A 19,032-nucleotide genomic window follows, 5' to 3' on the forward strand; every position below is an offset into this window, starting at 1 on the left:
ATGTGCATCAGATACTGCTTCCCCATGCTTTTATTGCTTCACTGTACCACACTTACCCAGGCACACTACATTCTTCCCTCTGCGGCTTCATCATCACTTTCATGCTTTCTCTACAGTGTTTCTCTTATGCTTGACATAACCGTTTTTCCTTCTTCCCTTTTTCCTGAGGGTCTGGGTTATCTGTTTTCATGCTTAATATTTTTTCTGTCCACCCATCTGTTTATTTTAGCTTGTTTGTTCTCTCCTCTGCTGGCCTCTTTATAGATTCCTCTGTTCAATAGTTTAAACTCCATGACAATGCATTGTTTATCCTCTCAGCTAGCACAGTATATTATTCCCCATCTGCTACAGAGAGGGCCCCAGTGCCCCACAAAGTTAACTAAGCCCCTCTTGTCTGAACAAGTTTTTCAGTCATGCATTCAAGTTTCTAATCTACCCCCATCTTCCCTGGTTATGAGTGTGACAATATTATTTCTAAGCAAGCCATGCTCAATAGATCTCATCTTTTGTTCTTCTTTTTCTTTCAAATACCTCAGATAAGAAGTAATGGTCTGCTGCTACAGAGGTAGGCAGTTTCAATATCAGTCACTCAGTAAATATTTATTGAGTATTTGCTATGTGACTGGCAGTGTGCTAAGGACTGGGTCTATTTCCAGAGACATACAAGGTACACAATCTGAGGCACCACAATTTTCCTGATCTCGGAGGAGATGTAGTGCTAACATATATTTACTATGCACTCGTTGCAATCCAGGAATTGTGCTAGAAACTGGGAATACAACATGAATTTTAAAAAGAAAGATATCTATCTTTATGGAGCTCATAGTCTAACAAGGGAGAGAGACACATGTTAAAAATTATTTACAGTTCATTCAAATATGTACAAAATGCTCTGGGAACAGAGAGGAGTGAAAAGGATTAGTTCTGCCTCGGGTAATTGTGGAAAGCTTCACAGAGATGGTGATATTTAACATGGAGTTTAATAAATTAGTGTTAATTAAGCAGAGAATTAATAATAAAAGCTAATATTTATTGAGTACTTATGAGGTTTCAGGCACTGTTCTGCATGCCTGTGAATTAACTCATTTAAGCCTCACCATAGCCCTATCAGGTACCCATATTTTCCCTAGTTTACTGATTAAGTAATTAATAAACAGAGAGGTTAAATAAGTTATCTAAGGTCACACAGCTAGAAATATGTCAAAACCAAGATTTGATTCCAAAATCTGGCTCTAGAACTTGAGCCCTTAATCACTATCTTCTACTGTCTCTCATGAAAGGGAGAAAAAAATAAAAGGAAGGTGGCATTTTAAGCATATGAGTATGTTGGCAAAGCATAGTATTAATACATACTTGGAATAATTTGCAGCCATGGGATCTTAAACCCAGTACAACTCATTCTTTTGTTCAGTAAGATTTATGGAAAGGACCAAACTAAGAGGTAATAATGAGGAAAATAATCCCATTTTCTCCATTGGTCTTAATATAATGTGAAAGGGCAAGGGGATGTACTGATTATACTTTTAAGAATTCCAGCTGAAGCACCAGGAGTTACACAATGGTACACCATGACTAAAGGGTCCCTAAGAACTAGAGAAGGAAATGGCACCCCACTCCAGTATTCTTGCCTGGAAAATCCCATGGATGGTGGAACCTGGTAGGCTACAGTCCATGGGGTCGCAAGGAGTTGGACACAACTGAGCAACTTCACTTTCACTTTCACCTTCAAGAACTAGAAGTCTTTGCTAGCCAACATGGTATCCAGGTTCTCCTTGCATCCTTGGAAGCCAAAAACTGGTCTCAGAGACTGTCAGTCCTGCAGCAAGGAGTAGTCTAGGGCCCAAGAGTCAGCCGGGCTTCCCCGGTGGCTCAGATGGTAAAGTCTGCAGTGTGGGAGACCCAGGTTCGATCCCTGGGTTGGGATGATCCCCTGGAGAAGGAAATGGCAGCCCACTCCAGTACTCTTACCAGGGAAATCCCATGGACAAAGGAGCCTGGTAGACTACAGTCCACGGGGTCTCAAAGAGTCGGACATGACTGAGAAACTTCCCTTTCACTAGAGTCAGCCTGGCATCCAGTCAGTTTCCTCTTTATCAACCCTACATCTTGGCTTCCACTTCATAGTGACACAGCCTTTATTGTACATATTGCCATACTGTGGGGCTTTCACTTTTGTGAAAGAAATTGAAAGAAAAGGATTCAGAGGAAGAGGAGAGTAATCCACATCAGTATCGGAAAACTGAAGGGGAAGAATGAGATAAAATAAGCAAGAGAGAGCTGGCCTCCAGCAATAGATAAAAGTCTTCTCAAAGAGGAACCAGGACCTTCTGAAGAAGCTCCTGACATTCCACAGGTTCACCTGTGCTAGAGAAAAGAAGCCAAATAGGAGGCAGTTTTGTCTCCTGGCTGAAGAAAACTGAAGTGACAGTGTGCATATTTGGCCCTGCTAAACGAGAAACGTGCTTTATTCCCAGGCAGCGTATAACAGAGTTTTGAGATTCTGCCAAGACTTATAAAGTTCCCCGAATGCTTCCCACTTCTGTTGATATATATGAGAATGAATTCTCCTTCTCTTTATGAAGTCAGGAATGTATCTCTAACGTCTTTGAATTTCTGGGTAGGAAAATGAATGGTTTAGGGGCACTAGTGATGTTTTCATCTCTTCTTCCTGCTGCTTCTAGTAAGAGATGGACTGCATCTCATAAGACTGGCAAGACAGTGTTGGCAGGAGACCAGTCAGCCTGATCGAGTGGTTTATTATTTCAATTGAGTTGTGAGGGGAAGGAGAAAAGTACTCCGATAAAACTGTAAGGCCATATTATATACTATGAAGCCTAAAAGGGATGACACAGAAAGAAAAATACTGGAGGACTTTCCCAGCAATTTTCAGAAGATACCAGAGAAATGGGCAGGAGGTATTCACATTCTCAGTTGTCTGTATACAGACAAATAGGAGATGAAAAATTGTCAAACAGAACTTTAAAACACATGAAAAGAATTTTTGGTAAAAATCATCTCTTAAGTCTTGCGAGGATATTTTGAAATGTGACTCCTGACTAGAATATGATGATGGAAAGGTGTATCTTATTCAAAATAAATAAGTCTAATTGAAGGGCTGGAGGAAAAGCAGTATATGTCAAAAAGATGTGCACATGCATGGAAATCCACATACCTGAAGGTAAGGCATGGAGGAAGCAGCTGCAGGAGAGTGTGAAAGGAGAACAGAAGTGTTATCCTGGGATTACATCAGAGACCTCGTAACCAGATGGTTAATATGGAAGGGCAAGACAGAGCAGCGATGTAAGCCTTTATAGACTTCAGATGAAAATCCCACTCCACTCAAGGCAAAACATCGGAAAAATTATTGAATTGCCTTGTTGGAAATTTAATCTCACAAAAGAGAAAGAAGCAATGAGGGACTTACTGCATTGGCTTTTTTCTGGCTCCTTATAAAAATCTGTTTGTGGAAAATGGCAGCTAAAAGAATCTTGAAGGAAAGTAACCATTCTATATCACCTTAGAGTTCATTAAGCCATAGAAAGGAAGTCTGAGGTAAAATGTATGCCACCTTAAGTGAATCTACTTTCAGGGAATTCAGAAACAACAGAAAACAATCCCATAGCCAGAGCTGTAACTTGGATGATGATCAAGAAGAATGAGAAGCTGCCAAATTGAAATTTGATGATATAATCTCTGAGTTTCACAAGGAGTAGGAAAAGAGTTAAGCCTTTAGGTAATTCCATTTTCAATGGTCATATGAGAAAATAGAGATCATATGACTAACGATGATCAAAAAAGAGTGGCATCAAGATTTTAACATGTTTCAGAAGTAACAAGGCCTCAAATTATCTGAATTTGGAGAAAATATTAGGAAAAGTAGAAATGTACTTTGTTAAAAACTTTTTAAAAAGGGAAAGAGAAAACACCTATTACTTTGAATAGCTGGTATATATTTAATTTACAATTAGAACTGTTCAATTCCCATTATCTGTCTAGCATCCCCATAAAGAACGCTCTCAGAACCAAAAAGAATAGGGAAAACATATTCAAGAGTTGAATAAGGTAAAGATACAATAAAAACACATCACATTTAGCCTCATTAAATGCATTTAAATCTAAAGTGGCAAGAACTTGCTACTTGAAAGCCTGAACCAACCCACATAAAAAGAATACAGTGATCAGGGCCACAAATCTGTACTGAACCAACCTTCACTACACCCAAATCACACCCATCTGTCTATCTCCCACTCCACCCTCTCACCTCACGCACTTCATTTCCCAGATCTTCATTAGCTTCTGGGCTTCCCTAGTGGCTCAGATGGTAATGAATCTGCCTGCAATGCAGGAGACCTGGGATCAATTCCTGAGTCAGGAAGGTCGCCTGGAGAAGGGAATGGCAACCCACTCCAGTATTCTTGTCTGGAGAATCCCATGGACAGAGGAGCTTGGCAGGCTACAGTCCATGAGATCACAAAGAGTTGGACACGACTGAGCGACTAACTCTCCATTAGCTTCTATCCCATCTTTTGGTTTGCTTGCTTCTCTCACCTTCTCCACTAACCTACTTCTTTATTTCCTGAATCACGCTTTGTCTTTGCCCTCCCAGTTCACCTTATTCATCCTGGGTCCTGTTATCAGAGTTTAACTGAATTTAAACTCTAAATGTAAAGAATTTGGACTTCTTTTTCTAATTGTACAGTCACCCTCTGTATCTCCTTACTCAGAGGACATTATATAAGATACCAAAAATAAATTGTATGCAATATTTTTGAAAGTATTTTTGTATGATATTGTTCTATCACACTGCTGAAAAATAAATGGTGCCCTGGGTTCTTTTGGGCTTGCCACGTGGCTCAGTGGTCAAGAATCCACCTGCCAATGCAGGAGACGTGGGTTCCACCTCTGGGTTGGGAAGATCCCCTGGAGAAGAAAAACGGCAACCCACTCCAGTATCCTTACCTGGGAAATCCTATGGACAGAGGAGCCTGGCGGCCTACAGTCCATTGGATAGCAAAGAGTTGGACATGATGAGCGACTGAGCGTGAACACACCAGGTTTTTTAGAAAAGAAAACAGTGGATGTGGCAAGGAGAGTGAGGAAAAGATATAAGTAGAAAAGCTTCATTAAGGATCATTGAACTTTTGATTTGAGAACATTAGTTAAAGGAGAAAATATTAAGTGTCAGCATAAATTCAGTAGGAACAAACCAAATTATCTCATTTCCTATTTTGATAGGATAATTAAGCAAGCAGTGAACCTGATATAAAAAGTAAGAACCTGTGACATTGGTAACAGTACAGAAAAGGAAATGGTAAAGTAATTAAACACCTATGTCAAATAATTTAAATATTGGCTGTTTCGGATAGATGGGATGGGGGTCCTCTAGTTCCTCATTCTTTGATCCTAAAGTTTGTATTAACCAGAAATATTGACTGATCTGTTTTTACAAAATTCTTTTGACTATCCCAAACAAATAATTAATTGGCAAAGATGTGATTCTAGAATTCTGTACTCTTTTCCAACATTAATTTTGGGAACAGATATTTAAATCAAATGTATCATCTATACTTTAAAGAATTTAGCATCACTTTTTCCCACATACACATTCATACATAAACTTTTCCACTAATCAGGGATGACTATAGCACATCACTTGACCTTTGTATAGCCATACCTTGCTTGTAATAATGAATGTAGTTTCCCTAATCGCCACAGATGTGTGTCCAACAGGGACTAGACTAGCCATATGTGCTTCGCTGATTATACGAACCTTTCAGCAAACTCCAAATTCCAGAATGTGGACTCAAAGGCTTTCGTAAGCTGACTAAGTGCTACATGGAAGCTTTGATTTTAAACAAACCTCCACATTTTCCACCACATAGAATGATAATTCATTTTCTTTGATACTCTTTCCAAAATAATTTAAAATAGTTGTCATTCTTGGATCATTTTTCAGATTAAAAGACATTAATTTTCTTAAGAACTATGATGAAAGAGAGGCGATTTCTTTTGATTGGAGAATAATTGCTTCACCATGTATGTTAGTTTCTGTTGTACAACACATGAATAAGCTATAAGTATACATATATGCCCTCCCTCTTGAGCCTTCTCTCCACCCCCTCACCCTACCCCTTAGGGTCATCACAGAGCACTGAGCTTAGCGCACTCTGCTATATAGCAACTTCCCACTAGCTATCTATTTTACACATGGTAGTGTATATATAGGCTTCCCAGGTGTTTGGTGGTAAAGAATCCACCTGCCAAATGCAGGAGACACAGGAGACGTGGGTTCAATCCCTAGCTTGAGAAGATGCCCTGGAGTAGAAATAGCCATCTGCTCCAGGATTCATGCCTGGAAAATTCCGTGGACAAAAGAGCTTGGCAGGCTATGGTTGATGGGGTCACAGAGAGCTGGACTTGACCGAGTGACTGTGCATGAGCACAAATGTAGAAATGTCAAAGCTGCCCTCTCAGTTCATCCCACCCTCTCCTTCCCCCACTGTGTCCACATGTCCGTTCTCTAGGTCTGCATCTCTTTTTCTGCCCTGCAAATACTTTCATCAGTTACTGTTTTCCTAGGTTCCATGTGTATGCATTCATATACATTCTTTTTCTTTCTCTGACTTGCTTCGCTCTGTGTGATATACTCGAGGTTCATCACATCACTGCAAATGACTCAATTTAACACCATGTGTTAATAAACTTTAGAGATTCCAAAGACTTTGTTTTATTTAGTTTCACATTAAAAAATGATGTTTTAATAAATGACAAGAACAATTCCCCAATAAAGTGCAAAAAGGGTAATTGATATATGCAGAATGTGAATTTGCTTCTTACAATAACATCTCTTAGAAATATGCATTGTTTCTTTGGAACAAACCTTATAAGCTGGATTGCTGTCTAGAGAGTTTCCTGTTTTATCATCTTTTGAATATTCACTGATTATTTCAGTCAAGTCATGCTCTAATTCAATGAAACAACCATTTTGACTGAGTTGTCTACTAGATTGAAAAAATTATTTTCTATCACATATTGTCTTTTACAGCTATAAAAGAACCTCATCCATTAAATATTAAACATATCTAGATTCTTTGACTATGATTATTTTGTATTTGAAGAAGTATTTAAGATTCTTTAAGAAGCTAAGAATAAAACTACCATATGACCCAACAATCCCACTACTGGGCAAATACCTGAGAAAACCATGACTGAAAGAGACATATGTACCCCAATATTTGTTGCAGCACTTTTTACAATAGCTAGGATATGGAAGCAACCTAGATGTCCATTGACAGATGAATGGCTACAGAAATTGTGGTACATCAATACAATAGAATATTACTCAGCTATAAAAAAGAACACATTTGAGTCAGTTCTAATGAGGTGGATGAACCTAGACCCATTATACAGAGGGAAGAAGTCAGAAAGCAAAAGACAAATGTTGTATATTAATGCATGTGTATGGAATCTAGAAAGATGATATTGATGAGCCTGTTTGCAGGGCAGCAGTAGAAACGCAGAAACAGAGAACAGGCTTGTAGGCACAGTGGGGGAAGGAGATGGTGGGAAGAATTGAAAGGATAGCGTGGAAATATATACCTTGTCATATGGAAAATAGATAGCAAGTGGGAATTTGCTGTCTGACACAGTGAACTCAGCCCAGTGTTCTGGGACAACCTAGAGGGATGGGGTAGGGTAGGAAATGGAAGGGGACTTCAGGAGGGAGGGGACATAAGTATAGCTGTGGCTGATTCATATTGATGTTTGGCGGAAACCAACATAATATTGTCAATCAAATAGCCAGCATCCATTGGATCACCAAAAAAAAGAAAATTCCAGAAAAACATCTACTTCTAATTTATTGACTATGCCAAAGCCTTTGACTGTGTGGATCACAACAAACTGTGGAAAATTCTTCAAGAGACAGGAATACCAGACCACCTTACCTGCCTCCTGAGAAATCTGTATGCCTCTTGATGAAAGTGAAAGAGGAGAGTGAAAAACTTGGCTTAAAACTCAGCATTCAGAAAACTAAGATTATGGCATCTGGTCCCATCACTTCATGGCACATAGACAGGGAAACAATGGAAACAGTGAGAGACTTTATTTTGGGGGGCTCCAAAATCACTGCAGATGGTGACAGCAGCCATGAAATTTAAAAAATGCTTGCTCCTTGGAAGAAAAGCTATGACCAAACTAGACAGCATATTAAAAAGCAGAGACATTACTTTACCAGCAAAGGTCTGTCTAGTCAAAGCTATGGTTTTTCAAGTAGTCATGATGGATGTTAGAGTTGGACTATGCAGAAAGCTGAGCGCCAAAAAATTGATGCTTTTGAAATGTGGTGCTGGAGAAGACTCTTGAGAGTCCGTTGGACAGCAAGAAGATCAAACCAGTCCATCCTAAAGGAGATCAGTCCTGAATATTCATTGGAAGGACTGATGCTGAAGCTGAAGCTCCAATACTTTGGCCACCTGATGCGAAGCAGTAACTTGTTGGGAAAGACCCTGATGCTGGGAAATGTTGAAAGCAGGAGGAGAAGAGGACGACAGAGGATGAGATGGTGGGATGGCATTACTGATGCAATGGACATGAGTTTGAGTTAGCTCTGGGAGTTGGTGATAAACAGGGAAGCCTGGCTTGCTGCAGTCCATGGGGTTACAAAGAGTCAGACACGACTGAGCAACTGAACTGAACACAATATTGTAAAGCAATTATCCTCCAATAAAAAATGATTTTAAAAAAGTACTCAAATCTTTCTGTGACTCTGTTTTAAAAAAATATTTAGTAAATTACAAATAGCTATTAGCCCATACAACTAATATTTCAGTTGTAATAAAACTAATATTTTAGCCTAATATTTTGCCATATATTTAATATATAAAGAAATGAAAGATACACTTATTTTAACAAATATTCAAGTACCCATTAGATTTCAGTGATCTCAAGAGCAAGATATAACACATGTGACACAAAGATGAATAAAGCCTAGTAAAAGACTGCATATAGGAAGCAAATATAGAAATATGTATGAGATGAAGCAGAATTTGCTAGAGAAGCAACAGATGAGTCAGCATAACAGAGTGCTTACAATCATAGATTTTGAAGTTAGGCAGCACTAGTCTGAATGCCTGCTTTTTCATTTACTTACTCTTATACCTTAAATGTTAGGCACCTCATCCTCTATAATATATGTGAGATTTAAGTGAGAAAATGCTTAAAAATTATGGCACTGGCCCAATACATAGTAAGAACTCAAAGTAATCTGTAATCATTAGTTCCACATAATAGATAAAATACTATGAGCCACTGTGGGTGTGTAGGAAGGAAAGAGGTAGGAGATGAAAGAGAAAGAGGAAAAGAGAGATCACACCTTTCTTGGTTAGAAAAAAAGGAAAGCTTGAGGAAATCTTCTTGGAGTAGTGGTGTGTCAGCTGTCTTTGAAGGATGGACAAGATTTTGCAAAATCAAAAAGGGAAGGAAGAGTATTCTGGACAGAGGACCCAAGATAAAATTAGGTACCAGAGGAGCTGATTGATAAGTGTGTTCAGTACGGGGCATGTGTCTGGTATAGCTGAAGCACATGGTGTTTGAAAGTGAGAAATCAGACCAAAAAAGGCACGCCAGTGAAAGCCTTAAACGCTAGACTTAAATGTGAAGCTGCATTTAATCCAGTAGACTTTATTTTTTTTAAGTAAGGTAGTGGGAAATGCAGTTTATGTTATACAGCACAGATTAAGATGACAACACTGCATAAGATAGGATGGGAAAGGAAGAAAATAATGATGAGACTTACTGTGCAGGCTCTTGTAACTACCTTAGAAGTAATGGGAAATTAATTAATAGTGGATAAAAACTATCATGGACATGGAAAGAAGATTCAAAAGATTTTGCAAATCCAGAACTCAAAAGACTTGGCAACCGATGAGATATTGGAGTAGGGAGAAGTAGGAGTAAAATGCAACTCTGAAATGTCAAGCCTCAGTGACCGAAGAAATCCTAACAGTGTTTCCATGACTAAGGAAATCAGAGGAAGATCCAATTTTGTGATGTTGATGAAAAGTTCAGTGAGTGGTGAATTTGTTGTACCAAATTCTGGGAATGGTGTTCATCATGCCACTGATAAAGATCTTGAGTTTGTGAGAGAAACTCAGGATGAAGATATTGATTTGGACCCCAGGCAGCCCTCTACAAACAGACAGTGAGATTGTTGAAATTATATTTTCAACACCCTGAAAAGAAAATAGTAAAAGACATTAAGTTTCTGATCTTCTTATTCCTTGAGAGCTACACCAATAAACAGTAAATAATAATGTAAACTTTGTTTCAGTTTGAAAGCTCAAAGTCATGAGCATATTGTCATTTAGAGTGGAAACAGGAAAAAAAAAAGTTTAAAAGGGTAACCAAGGTCATAAAAAGAAGAGCAGGAAATAAAATACCAAAGAGAATATCGGAAGATGGCTTTAAATAAGAGTGAAACCTCTTTGAACATGGACCTTGAATTCAAACAAAAGATTGTCTTGTTAAAAGTTAAAAACAGAAACAGAAAATCTTGACAGCATACTAATTTGACAAACATTGTTACATTCTTCTGTTTTGTTTTATGAAACAAAGTGTTTCTTATTGTTGATGAAACATCTTCTGTGCTTCACATATTAAGCACACTTCCAATTAATATGAAGAACAAAGATGTGTAACGGCATGAAGAATCCTCAATGGTGAATGAAGAAAATCCGAGTTCTTTAATAGCAAAAGAGCATCTTATTTAGCTACTAGATTAACCTAATTAATTAACATAAATTAGAATTTTTAAATAATGAAATAACTCTTCAAAACATGACAGGTGGGTACGCTATCAAAGCACTTTTTTAAATGAAAATCTAGACTTCAAATGCAGTGCTATAAATGCATAGTGTTCACATTTTTATTCTCATTCCTAGCAATCTAACATTTTCTAGTATCAGTGCATTTCCCTCTGTTGCTCCTCATTATTTGGTCATTCAGTGTCCAAAACTGAGGAAAAGGAAGCCACAACCATTGAAAAATGCGTCATTTCTCCTGCCCACAGAAACATTGATTTAGATCATTTGTGGAAAACCTGTTGAATGCAATGAGTTAAGTCTTGTGTTTCTAAGCTAGATATGGAGAGAGGGTCCGTCTTTCAGGACACAGAAATATGTAAGCTACAATTATAAAAAGTATATCCATGAGAGCTATAATATCTAAAATCTTCTAAGTTAGATAATGCAACATTCTATAAAAACAGGGAGATTTGGACTGATACTAGTCATAACACGGTAATGTTTTAAAATGAGCCCTGTAAGTAATTCGGTGCCTATCTTTTAGGATGTGATTGGAAAAGCTCTGCAGTACCTTGGAACATATGGTGAACTGAGCAACATAGAGCAGGTTGTGGCTGTGATCGATGAAGAGATGTGTATCAACTGTGGCAAATGCTACATGACCTGTAATGACTCTGGCTACCAGGTAAGAATCATGCTGTAATTAGGATGCTGTGAGGCATGTTTCTTCTGGCTTTTGTAGCAGAAAGCATCTTTTGTTGTGAAGTGTGGGATTCAGACCAGACATGCCAAGCATCACTTCTCAGCAGTGACATAGCTTTCCATCCTCTCACATCCATAGCACAGAGGTGATTTTCCTTCATAATTGGAGTAACAGTTGCTTTACAATGTCAGGTTAGTTTTTGTTCTCCAACAAAATGAATCAGCGTATATGTACATAGATCCCCTCCCTCATGGACCTCGCTCACGCCTCCCCTATCCCACCCATCTAGATCACCAGCGAGCACTGAGCTGAACTCCCTGAGCTATCCAGGAGGCTCCCACTTGCTATCTGTCTGACCCATGCTAGTATATATATGTCAATCCCAGTCTCCCAATTCATCCCACCTCCTCTTTCCCCCTCACCCCACGTCCACACCTCTGTTTTCTGCATCTGTGTCTCTATTCACGCCATGCAAACACGTTCATCCATACAGTTTTTCTAGGGATTTTTTCAAAGGAAGCTAGTAACTCATAAGAACAAGAACACCTTTCAGTGCACAGTATTGTTTTAGTGTCACTTCATCACTCATAAAATTGGAAGGAAAAATTCAAACAAAAATTCACACAATTATGGCCATAAGGAAGCATCATACCTTAAAGGAGAAAGCAGGGAAAAGAACTACCACTTATGTCCATGATCCGGAAGGAACTTGCTTCCTTCTGTGGCCTTCCGTTCAGTGTTGATTGGGCTTTTACTACAGTTAGAAAGAAAAGGTGTTTTACCACCAACTGGTTGTGCTGGTTGGGACCTGAAATTCTTCTGTAGCTGGAAAAGCTGAGCAAGTTGTGTTCCTACCACATAAAGTAAGCCAGAGCTTCTTCCCAGTCCCCGAGCCTCAGCTGAGAGTCTGCCATGGAACAATAAAGAAAAAAGTGAGCATTCAGCTGTCTTCAGGTTAAGAGCTACAGAATAATATTGTTTTCATTAAGTATTTCACACTATAAAGAAGTTTAATAAAGTAAAAATAAGATCCCTTTAAGATGATTAATGAATTTTCAAGATAGATAAAATGGCCTATTTTTTAAAAAACTATATTTCGTTTACCTTATTTAGCTTGGAGAAAGGTCCTATTTGCTTGTGATATGATTTTATGTATTCTTCTGACCACCTAATAGAGGTATGACAGACATAAGTTTACCTCTTAAAAAACCTCTTCTTCCTTAATTTAACGCTGTTCCATACCCAGTTTTTACCCATTGTATTTACTCTTCTTCAACACCTGAAAAGCATCTCTAGCAGTTATTTTGAATAATCATATCATATTCATTTTCATTTCATCTTTCCTCTCATTAACCAAACAGAGATAAGTCAGGAAGTTCTAACACTAAAATCACAGCACCAGGGTTCTAACGTCTTAAATCTTAGAGGTTATGATTCCCACCTTGGAATTGTAGCCTTGGCAAAACTTCAACAAAAATAATCTTATTAGTGAGGGGAGAGATTGAAATTATGCATTCAAAAAGATTTTTAAAAGCCTTCCTTTGGCTCTTCTGTCTCTCAAAGATAAAAAATAGAAAATAAAAATAAAAAAAATAAAAATAAAAATCTTCAAATGTAAAATTTTACATGTTTGCAAAATTTCAAAGTGTAAGATTTCTAAGATGTAAGTATTATTTTATTTTCATCAATTGTTTCTTGGATTTCTGTTTATAAAAGGGTACATAAGGAAGAGAATAGCTTTTACTCATTTAAACAGTCATCTGAGATGTTGTTTTACAAAACATGGCAACAATTTGGTTAGACCAAATTTCCTAATGGTTTGTCATAGCTACATACTTGTTCAGATATATGGTTGTTTCCTTAAAGCTTAGAATTTTTTAAAAATATTAAGCACTCTGACATAATTCACTCTAATGAGACCATTTTAATTTGTTATGTTCATAAAAGGGAAAAAAAAATTTAAGTTGCAAGGAACCTTATTTGCCGGAGGGAAATTCTTAAACATAACAAATACTTTAATTGGATTTTCTAACATGTTGTATATGACACAGGAAAAAAAATCAGAACTCAGTAATTATTTGAAAATGTAAGATTCACAGACCTGACCTCCAGGAGTATCTGGGGTGAAGTGGGGGCTTACTGACCCTCGTAATCTTTCTCAGCCCCCTCGCTCATCCCTCCAAATTAGCACGCAGTCTGAGTAAAAACATTGACTTGTTCTGCAAGAGAGACTTCTCGACGAGTCCTCAAGTCCTCTCTGCCCCCATGTAGCTGCCCTGAAGTCTTTCCTGGATCGAAATTCTTGTCTGTTGTTTCCATTGTTGAAATATCTCTTTCACAGGCAAATAGTCATCATGACTTTAAATAAAAATCTCAAGGCTTTTCCGGTGGCTCAGGGGGTAAAGCGTCTACCTAAATAAAAATCTCAACTGTAAATTTCACACTAGGCATTTTCATTGCATACTACAGATTGTTGTTGTTCAATTGCTACACCATATTGCAAATTAAATCATGTTAAAAGAAAGAAAGGAAGGAAAGATGAGAGAGGAGGAGGGAGAAAGGAATAAATTATTGAGTTTCTCAAAATCCTGAGCAGTTTGAGAACTGGAAACCTTATCCTGGTTCTCCAAGCAGAAGAGTGTCGGGCCAGACCAGAAGCCGGGTGTCCGGGCTCCCGTCTTTCAGTGCTTTTCCCTTTGGTGGGGGAGTAATGCCTCGAATCAGCTTGGAAACCCTCAGACCTGAAGGCTGGCTCTTAAGCTAATTTTTTTTTTCTCTTGCCTTTCTGTAAGCCCTATACCCATAATGTGACACTTCAGTGTCGAGAAGCAGGCGTGTGAAAAGGCCAGGGTGTGGAAGCGCCCTGCCCGCCTCAGGTAGCCGACCCACCAGGTCGTGGTCAGACTGGCAGGACCCACACTCTGCTCACAACGCAGGAAACCCGAGAGTTCCTATGTTATGAAATATTTCCTCACACAAAGCAAGAAAAACACCTCTAAGGAATTTTAAGCATCGTGTTTCTAGTTTAAAAGGATTTTTTTTCCTCTTCCCCCCCCCCCCCCCCCCCCCCTTCCCTAGCAGCTCAACTGTTGCTATAGCTGCACCGCAGTGCTGGGCGTAGCTGTCTCCGAGCGCAGCTCTCCTGCGGAGGAGAAAAACGCTGATGCTAAAATAGGGGCGTTCTTGCCCTTTGTGGGCAGTGACAGCAAGACTCTCTATTTCTGTTTGCAGGCCATCCAGTTTGATCCTGAAACCCACCTGCCCACCATTACTGACGCTTGTACGGGCTGTACCCTCTGTCTCTCCGTCTGCCCTATTATCGACTGCATCAAAATGGTTTCCAGGACAACACCTTACGAACCAAAGAGAGGCTTGCCCTTGGCTGTGAATCCTGTGTGTTAAGGTGATTTGTGAAACAGTTGCAGTGAACTTCGAGGTCACCTACTTATGCTGATCTTTTCAATTGTGATCATTATGCTCAGCTTTTTCTAAATTCAAACAAACCTATAATTTCTAAATTTCAAAAAAAGGTAATTTCTAAAGAAATTTCTAAATTTTAAAAATGTCTGCTTCCAGTGATCATTCAATTAATGGTCATAAAATAGAATAATTCTTTTCTGAGCAGGATCGTTCAATATAACTATGTAGCAGTTAATTGGATGTTCACCATCAGTTGTCCATTATGAAAAAATTAACTTTTTTGTAGCAATTAATGCTACACTTTCCAAAATGCCCTATGCTGAGTTCTGTCTTTGATTTCTAATTGTAAGGGAAATTAAGTATTTTAGAACAAAGTACAATTTAACTTACAAGCAAATGTTTCCAAGGAAACATTTTATAATTAAAAATTACATTTAATTTTAACTCTGTTTCTAAGCAAAAGTAATTAGCTCCATAAAGCTCAGATGAAGTCAAATAATTATTTACTCTGGTAGGAAAAGAAAGCCAATGAGGGTTTGGGAAACTTTTTGTTAAGGTCTCGTCACTGAAATATCTGGATACTGAAGGTGAGAGTGTTCAGCAACCATTTGTATCAAGCTATGCTATTCACCACTCAGGCCTGAGATGGGTATCCAAATGCTACCAATGAATCAACATGACATTCCTCTTTAAATATGTAAACTATGTTCCCAACAAAGTAAGACATTAGGATGGAACCCTGGTTAAAGCCACTCTTTTGCTGTGCACATATCTGTTCTATCTGCTTCTAATATAGTCACCTTCATGATCCCAGCAATTAATGTTTGAACACAGCACAGATTATACAGAAGTGGAGTCATGTGCTTCATTATTCAAGAATGAGAAATACAGTATGGGCAATATATATTAAATGGGTGATACCACTTTACCAACTCTTTATTTTAGTGTTCATGTTGAATTTTGAAAGTAATTAAAAAAGAAGTGATATTTTCTGTTACTGCCAAATAATATTTTTATATTCCTCTATTTTCAAAACCAGCAAACAGCATCTTATAAACTTGTTTATCTCTTCTTTGTGGCATATTTTAATATGAATCCATAAGTAGTAAATCTTCATGTAATCATCCATAGCACCTTTCTATGACAAATGCAAGATCAAGAAAAAAATAAATGCTTGATTATGCACTTTTAGAAATGCACATTTACCATAAAATCTATATGATCAAGTAATATTAAATAAAATTTTATAAAGCATTTTAAATAACATGGTCATTTGCTATCTCTTTTGCAAATACAATCTCATGTCAACCATTTAGATTTTGAGGTAGAGTAGTTTGGGGTTAACTCTGTTGTAAATTTCATTCACATTCAGTAATACATATAATAAAGTTAGTTCAGATCTAATGAAGGTGTCCTTGAGACTTCTTCCCACTCCTCCACACTGATAGATCACCCCTTCTGTACAGATGATGCTAACGTCTATACCTCCAAGTTTGACTTCTATCCATATATCTGACCACTTGCTGTATTTAAGCATTTCAAACTCAATTTCAAAAGTCAAAATAGTTACTTCTACTTTTTGTCTTCCCTGTTTTCATCCAGTCCTTTTACCATGTCCAATAATTTTACTCCTAAAACATTCCCCAAGGCGTTCCCCAGCTTTAAATTGTAGAAACTGCCATAGTTCATTCCTCTAACATGTATTGTCCAGCTCTTGTAATAACTTCCTAACAGGTCATTTGATATCCCTGCTGACATCCCTGCTCACTTTTTTGGGTGTTATGCTACACTACTTGCCAATGTGATTGTGCCATCATATTTCTCCACCATCATAAAAACCTCCAGATCTTTTCATATATTAACAAATTAAATGCAGTTTCATTGTAGCTTCGTTGGTAAAGAATCTATCTGCAATGCAGGAGATCCAGTTTTGATTCCTGGGTTGGGAAGATCCACTGGAGAAGGGATAGGCTGCTGCTGCTGCTGCTGCTGCTACTAAGTCGCTTCAGTCGTGTCCGACTCTGTGCGACCCCATAGACGGCAGCCCACCAGGCTCCCCCGTCCCTGGGATTCTCCAGGCAAGAACACTGGAGTGGGTTGCCATTTCCTTCTCCAGTGCATAAGAGTGAAAGTGAAGTCGCTCAGTCGTGTCCGACTCTTCACGACCCCATGGATGCAGCCTACCAGGCTTCTCCATCCATGGGAGTTTCCAGGCAAGAGTACTGGAGTGGGGTGCCATTAAATAGGCTACCCACTCCAGTATTCTTGGGCTTCCCTAGTGACTCAGCTGGTGAAGAATCTGCCTGCAACACGGGATACCTGGGTTCAATCCCTGGGTTGGGAAGAGCTCCTGGAGAAGGAAATGGCAACCCACTCCCGTGTTCTTGCCTAGAGAATCCCATGGATAGAGGAGCCTGGCAGGCCACAGTCCATGGGGTCACAAGAGCCAGACACGACTTGGCAACTAAACCACCACCATTAAAATTGATGCATGAGACAGGGCGCTCAGGGCTGGTTCACTGGGATGACTCAGAGGGATGGGATAGGGAGGGAGGTGGGAGGGGGGTTCAGGATGGGGAACACATGTAAATCCATGGCTGATTCATGTCAATGTATGGCAAAAACCACTACAATATTGTAAAGTAATTAGCCTCCAACTAATAAAAATAAATGAAAAAAAAAAAAAGGAATACAATACTCTCCTGCTTAGCGCCACCCCCCGCCCCACTATTCCAAACATATGTCCCTTACATAACTGAGCTTTAGCCAAAGTTGGAAGATAACTACAGTCTCTGGAGTTTGATATCTGCCTGTCACTTAATTGCTTGTTACCTCAGGCAACCAACCTCAACTGTCTAATCTTTAAAACTGGCATTAAAACAGTTTCTAATTCTCAAGGTTATTGTGAGGATAAAAAATAATAATACAGGTTAATTAAACAACTCACTGAATAAGCAATTATTTTTACTTACCTAAAAGCATCCTATAATGAAACAATTTAGAAAATAAAGGTATGTTTTGAATACAAATCATCTTCTGTCTCTTCTCTTACGTGTTGTTATTTTAAAATTAAAATGTTTATACTAGAACAAGTTGTAAATCTTACTGGTACCCTTGTCAATAATGAGTTCATCAAATTTTTAACATCTGTTCAACTAAAAATATATTTATACTGGAGCTCATATAATCAAGTTATACTTTAAAATCTATACATAATTTCAATAATAAAATGACACGCAGTTATGAGAATCTTCTTAATATTGTCTGAGGATCCATCAGAGGTCTGTCATATTACTAATGTGAGAGACTATCACTGCAATAAAATAACTTAAAAATTCTTGTCAACTTGTATATTAACAAAAAAGTCACCTGTAAATATCATTTACATCTGCTTCATGGATCACAGCTTTATCGTGGTGCAGGGGCTTGCAAAATACAGTGAAGCTATGAGCCATGCCATGCAGAGCCACCCAGACGGATGGGTCATAGTGAAGAATTCTGACAAAATGTGAGGAGGAAATGGAGGAGGAAATGGCAACTCATGCTAATATTCTTGCCAAGAGAATTCAAAGAACAGTATGAAAAAGCAAAAAGATATGACACTGGAAGATGAGCCCCCTAGATCAGAAGGTGTCCAGTATGCTACAGGGAAGAGCAGAGAGCAATTAGTAATAGCTCCAGAAAGAATGAAGTGGCTAGACCTAATCAGAAGCAATGCTCAGTTGTGGATGTATCTGGTGGTTAAAGTAAATTCTGATGCTTTAAAGAAAAATACTGCATAGGAACCTGTAATGTTAGGTCAATGAATCAAGGTAAATTGGACGTGGTCAAGCAGGAGATGGCAAGATTGACCATTGACATGGTAGGAATCAGTGAAATAACGTGGACAAGAATGGGCGAATTTAGTTCAGATGACCATTATATTTACTACTGTGGGCAAGAATCCCTTAGAAGAAATGGAGTAGCCCTCATAGCCAACCAAAGAAACCAAAATGTGTCTCCAAGGCAAACCATTCAACATCACAGGAATCCATATCTATGCCCTAACCACTAATGCCAAAGAAGCTGAAGTTAATTGGTTCTATGAAGTCCTACAAAACCTGCTAG

The 19,032-nt window shown here is 38.5% G+C and overlaps 1 protein-coding gene across 1 annotated transcript in view; it reads left to right on the forward strand.

Annotated features, from left to right (window-relative positions):
• DPYD (dihydropyrimidine dehydrogenase) overlaps window positions 1-16,176 on the forward strand; it is an 880,709-nt gene extending 864,533 nt beyond the window's left edge. Inside the window, exons 22-23 of the mRNA XM_043876118.1 lie at window positions 11,347-11,487; window positions 14,737-16,176. Of these exons, the coding sequence (XP_043732053.1) occupies window positions 11,347-11,487; window positions 14,737-14,907 (312 nt within the window). The 3' untranslated portion in view covers window positions 14,908-16,176. The remainder of the gene's footprint in view (window positions 1-11,346; window positions 11,488-14,736) is intronic.
• Window positions 16,177-19,032: the final 2,856 nt, after the last annotated feature.

The sequence above is a fragment of the Cervus elaphus genome, chromosome 20, assembly GCF_910594005.1.
Source record: "Cervus elaphus chromosome 20, mCerEla1.1, whole genome shotgun sequence".
Classification (NCBI taxonomy): Eukaryota; Metazoa; Chordata; class Mammalia; order Artiodactyla; family Cervidae; genus Cervus; species Cervus elaphus.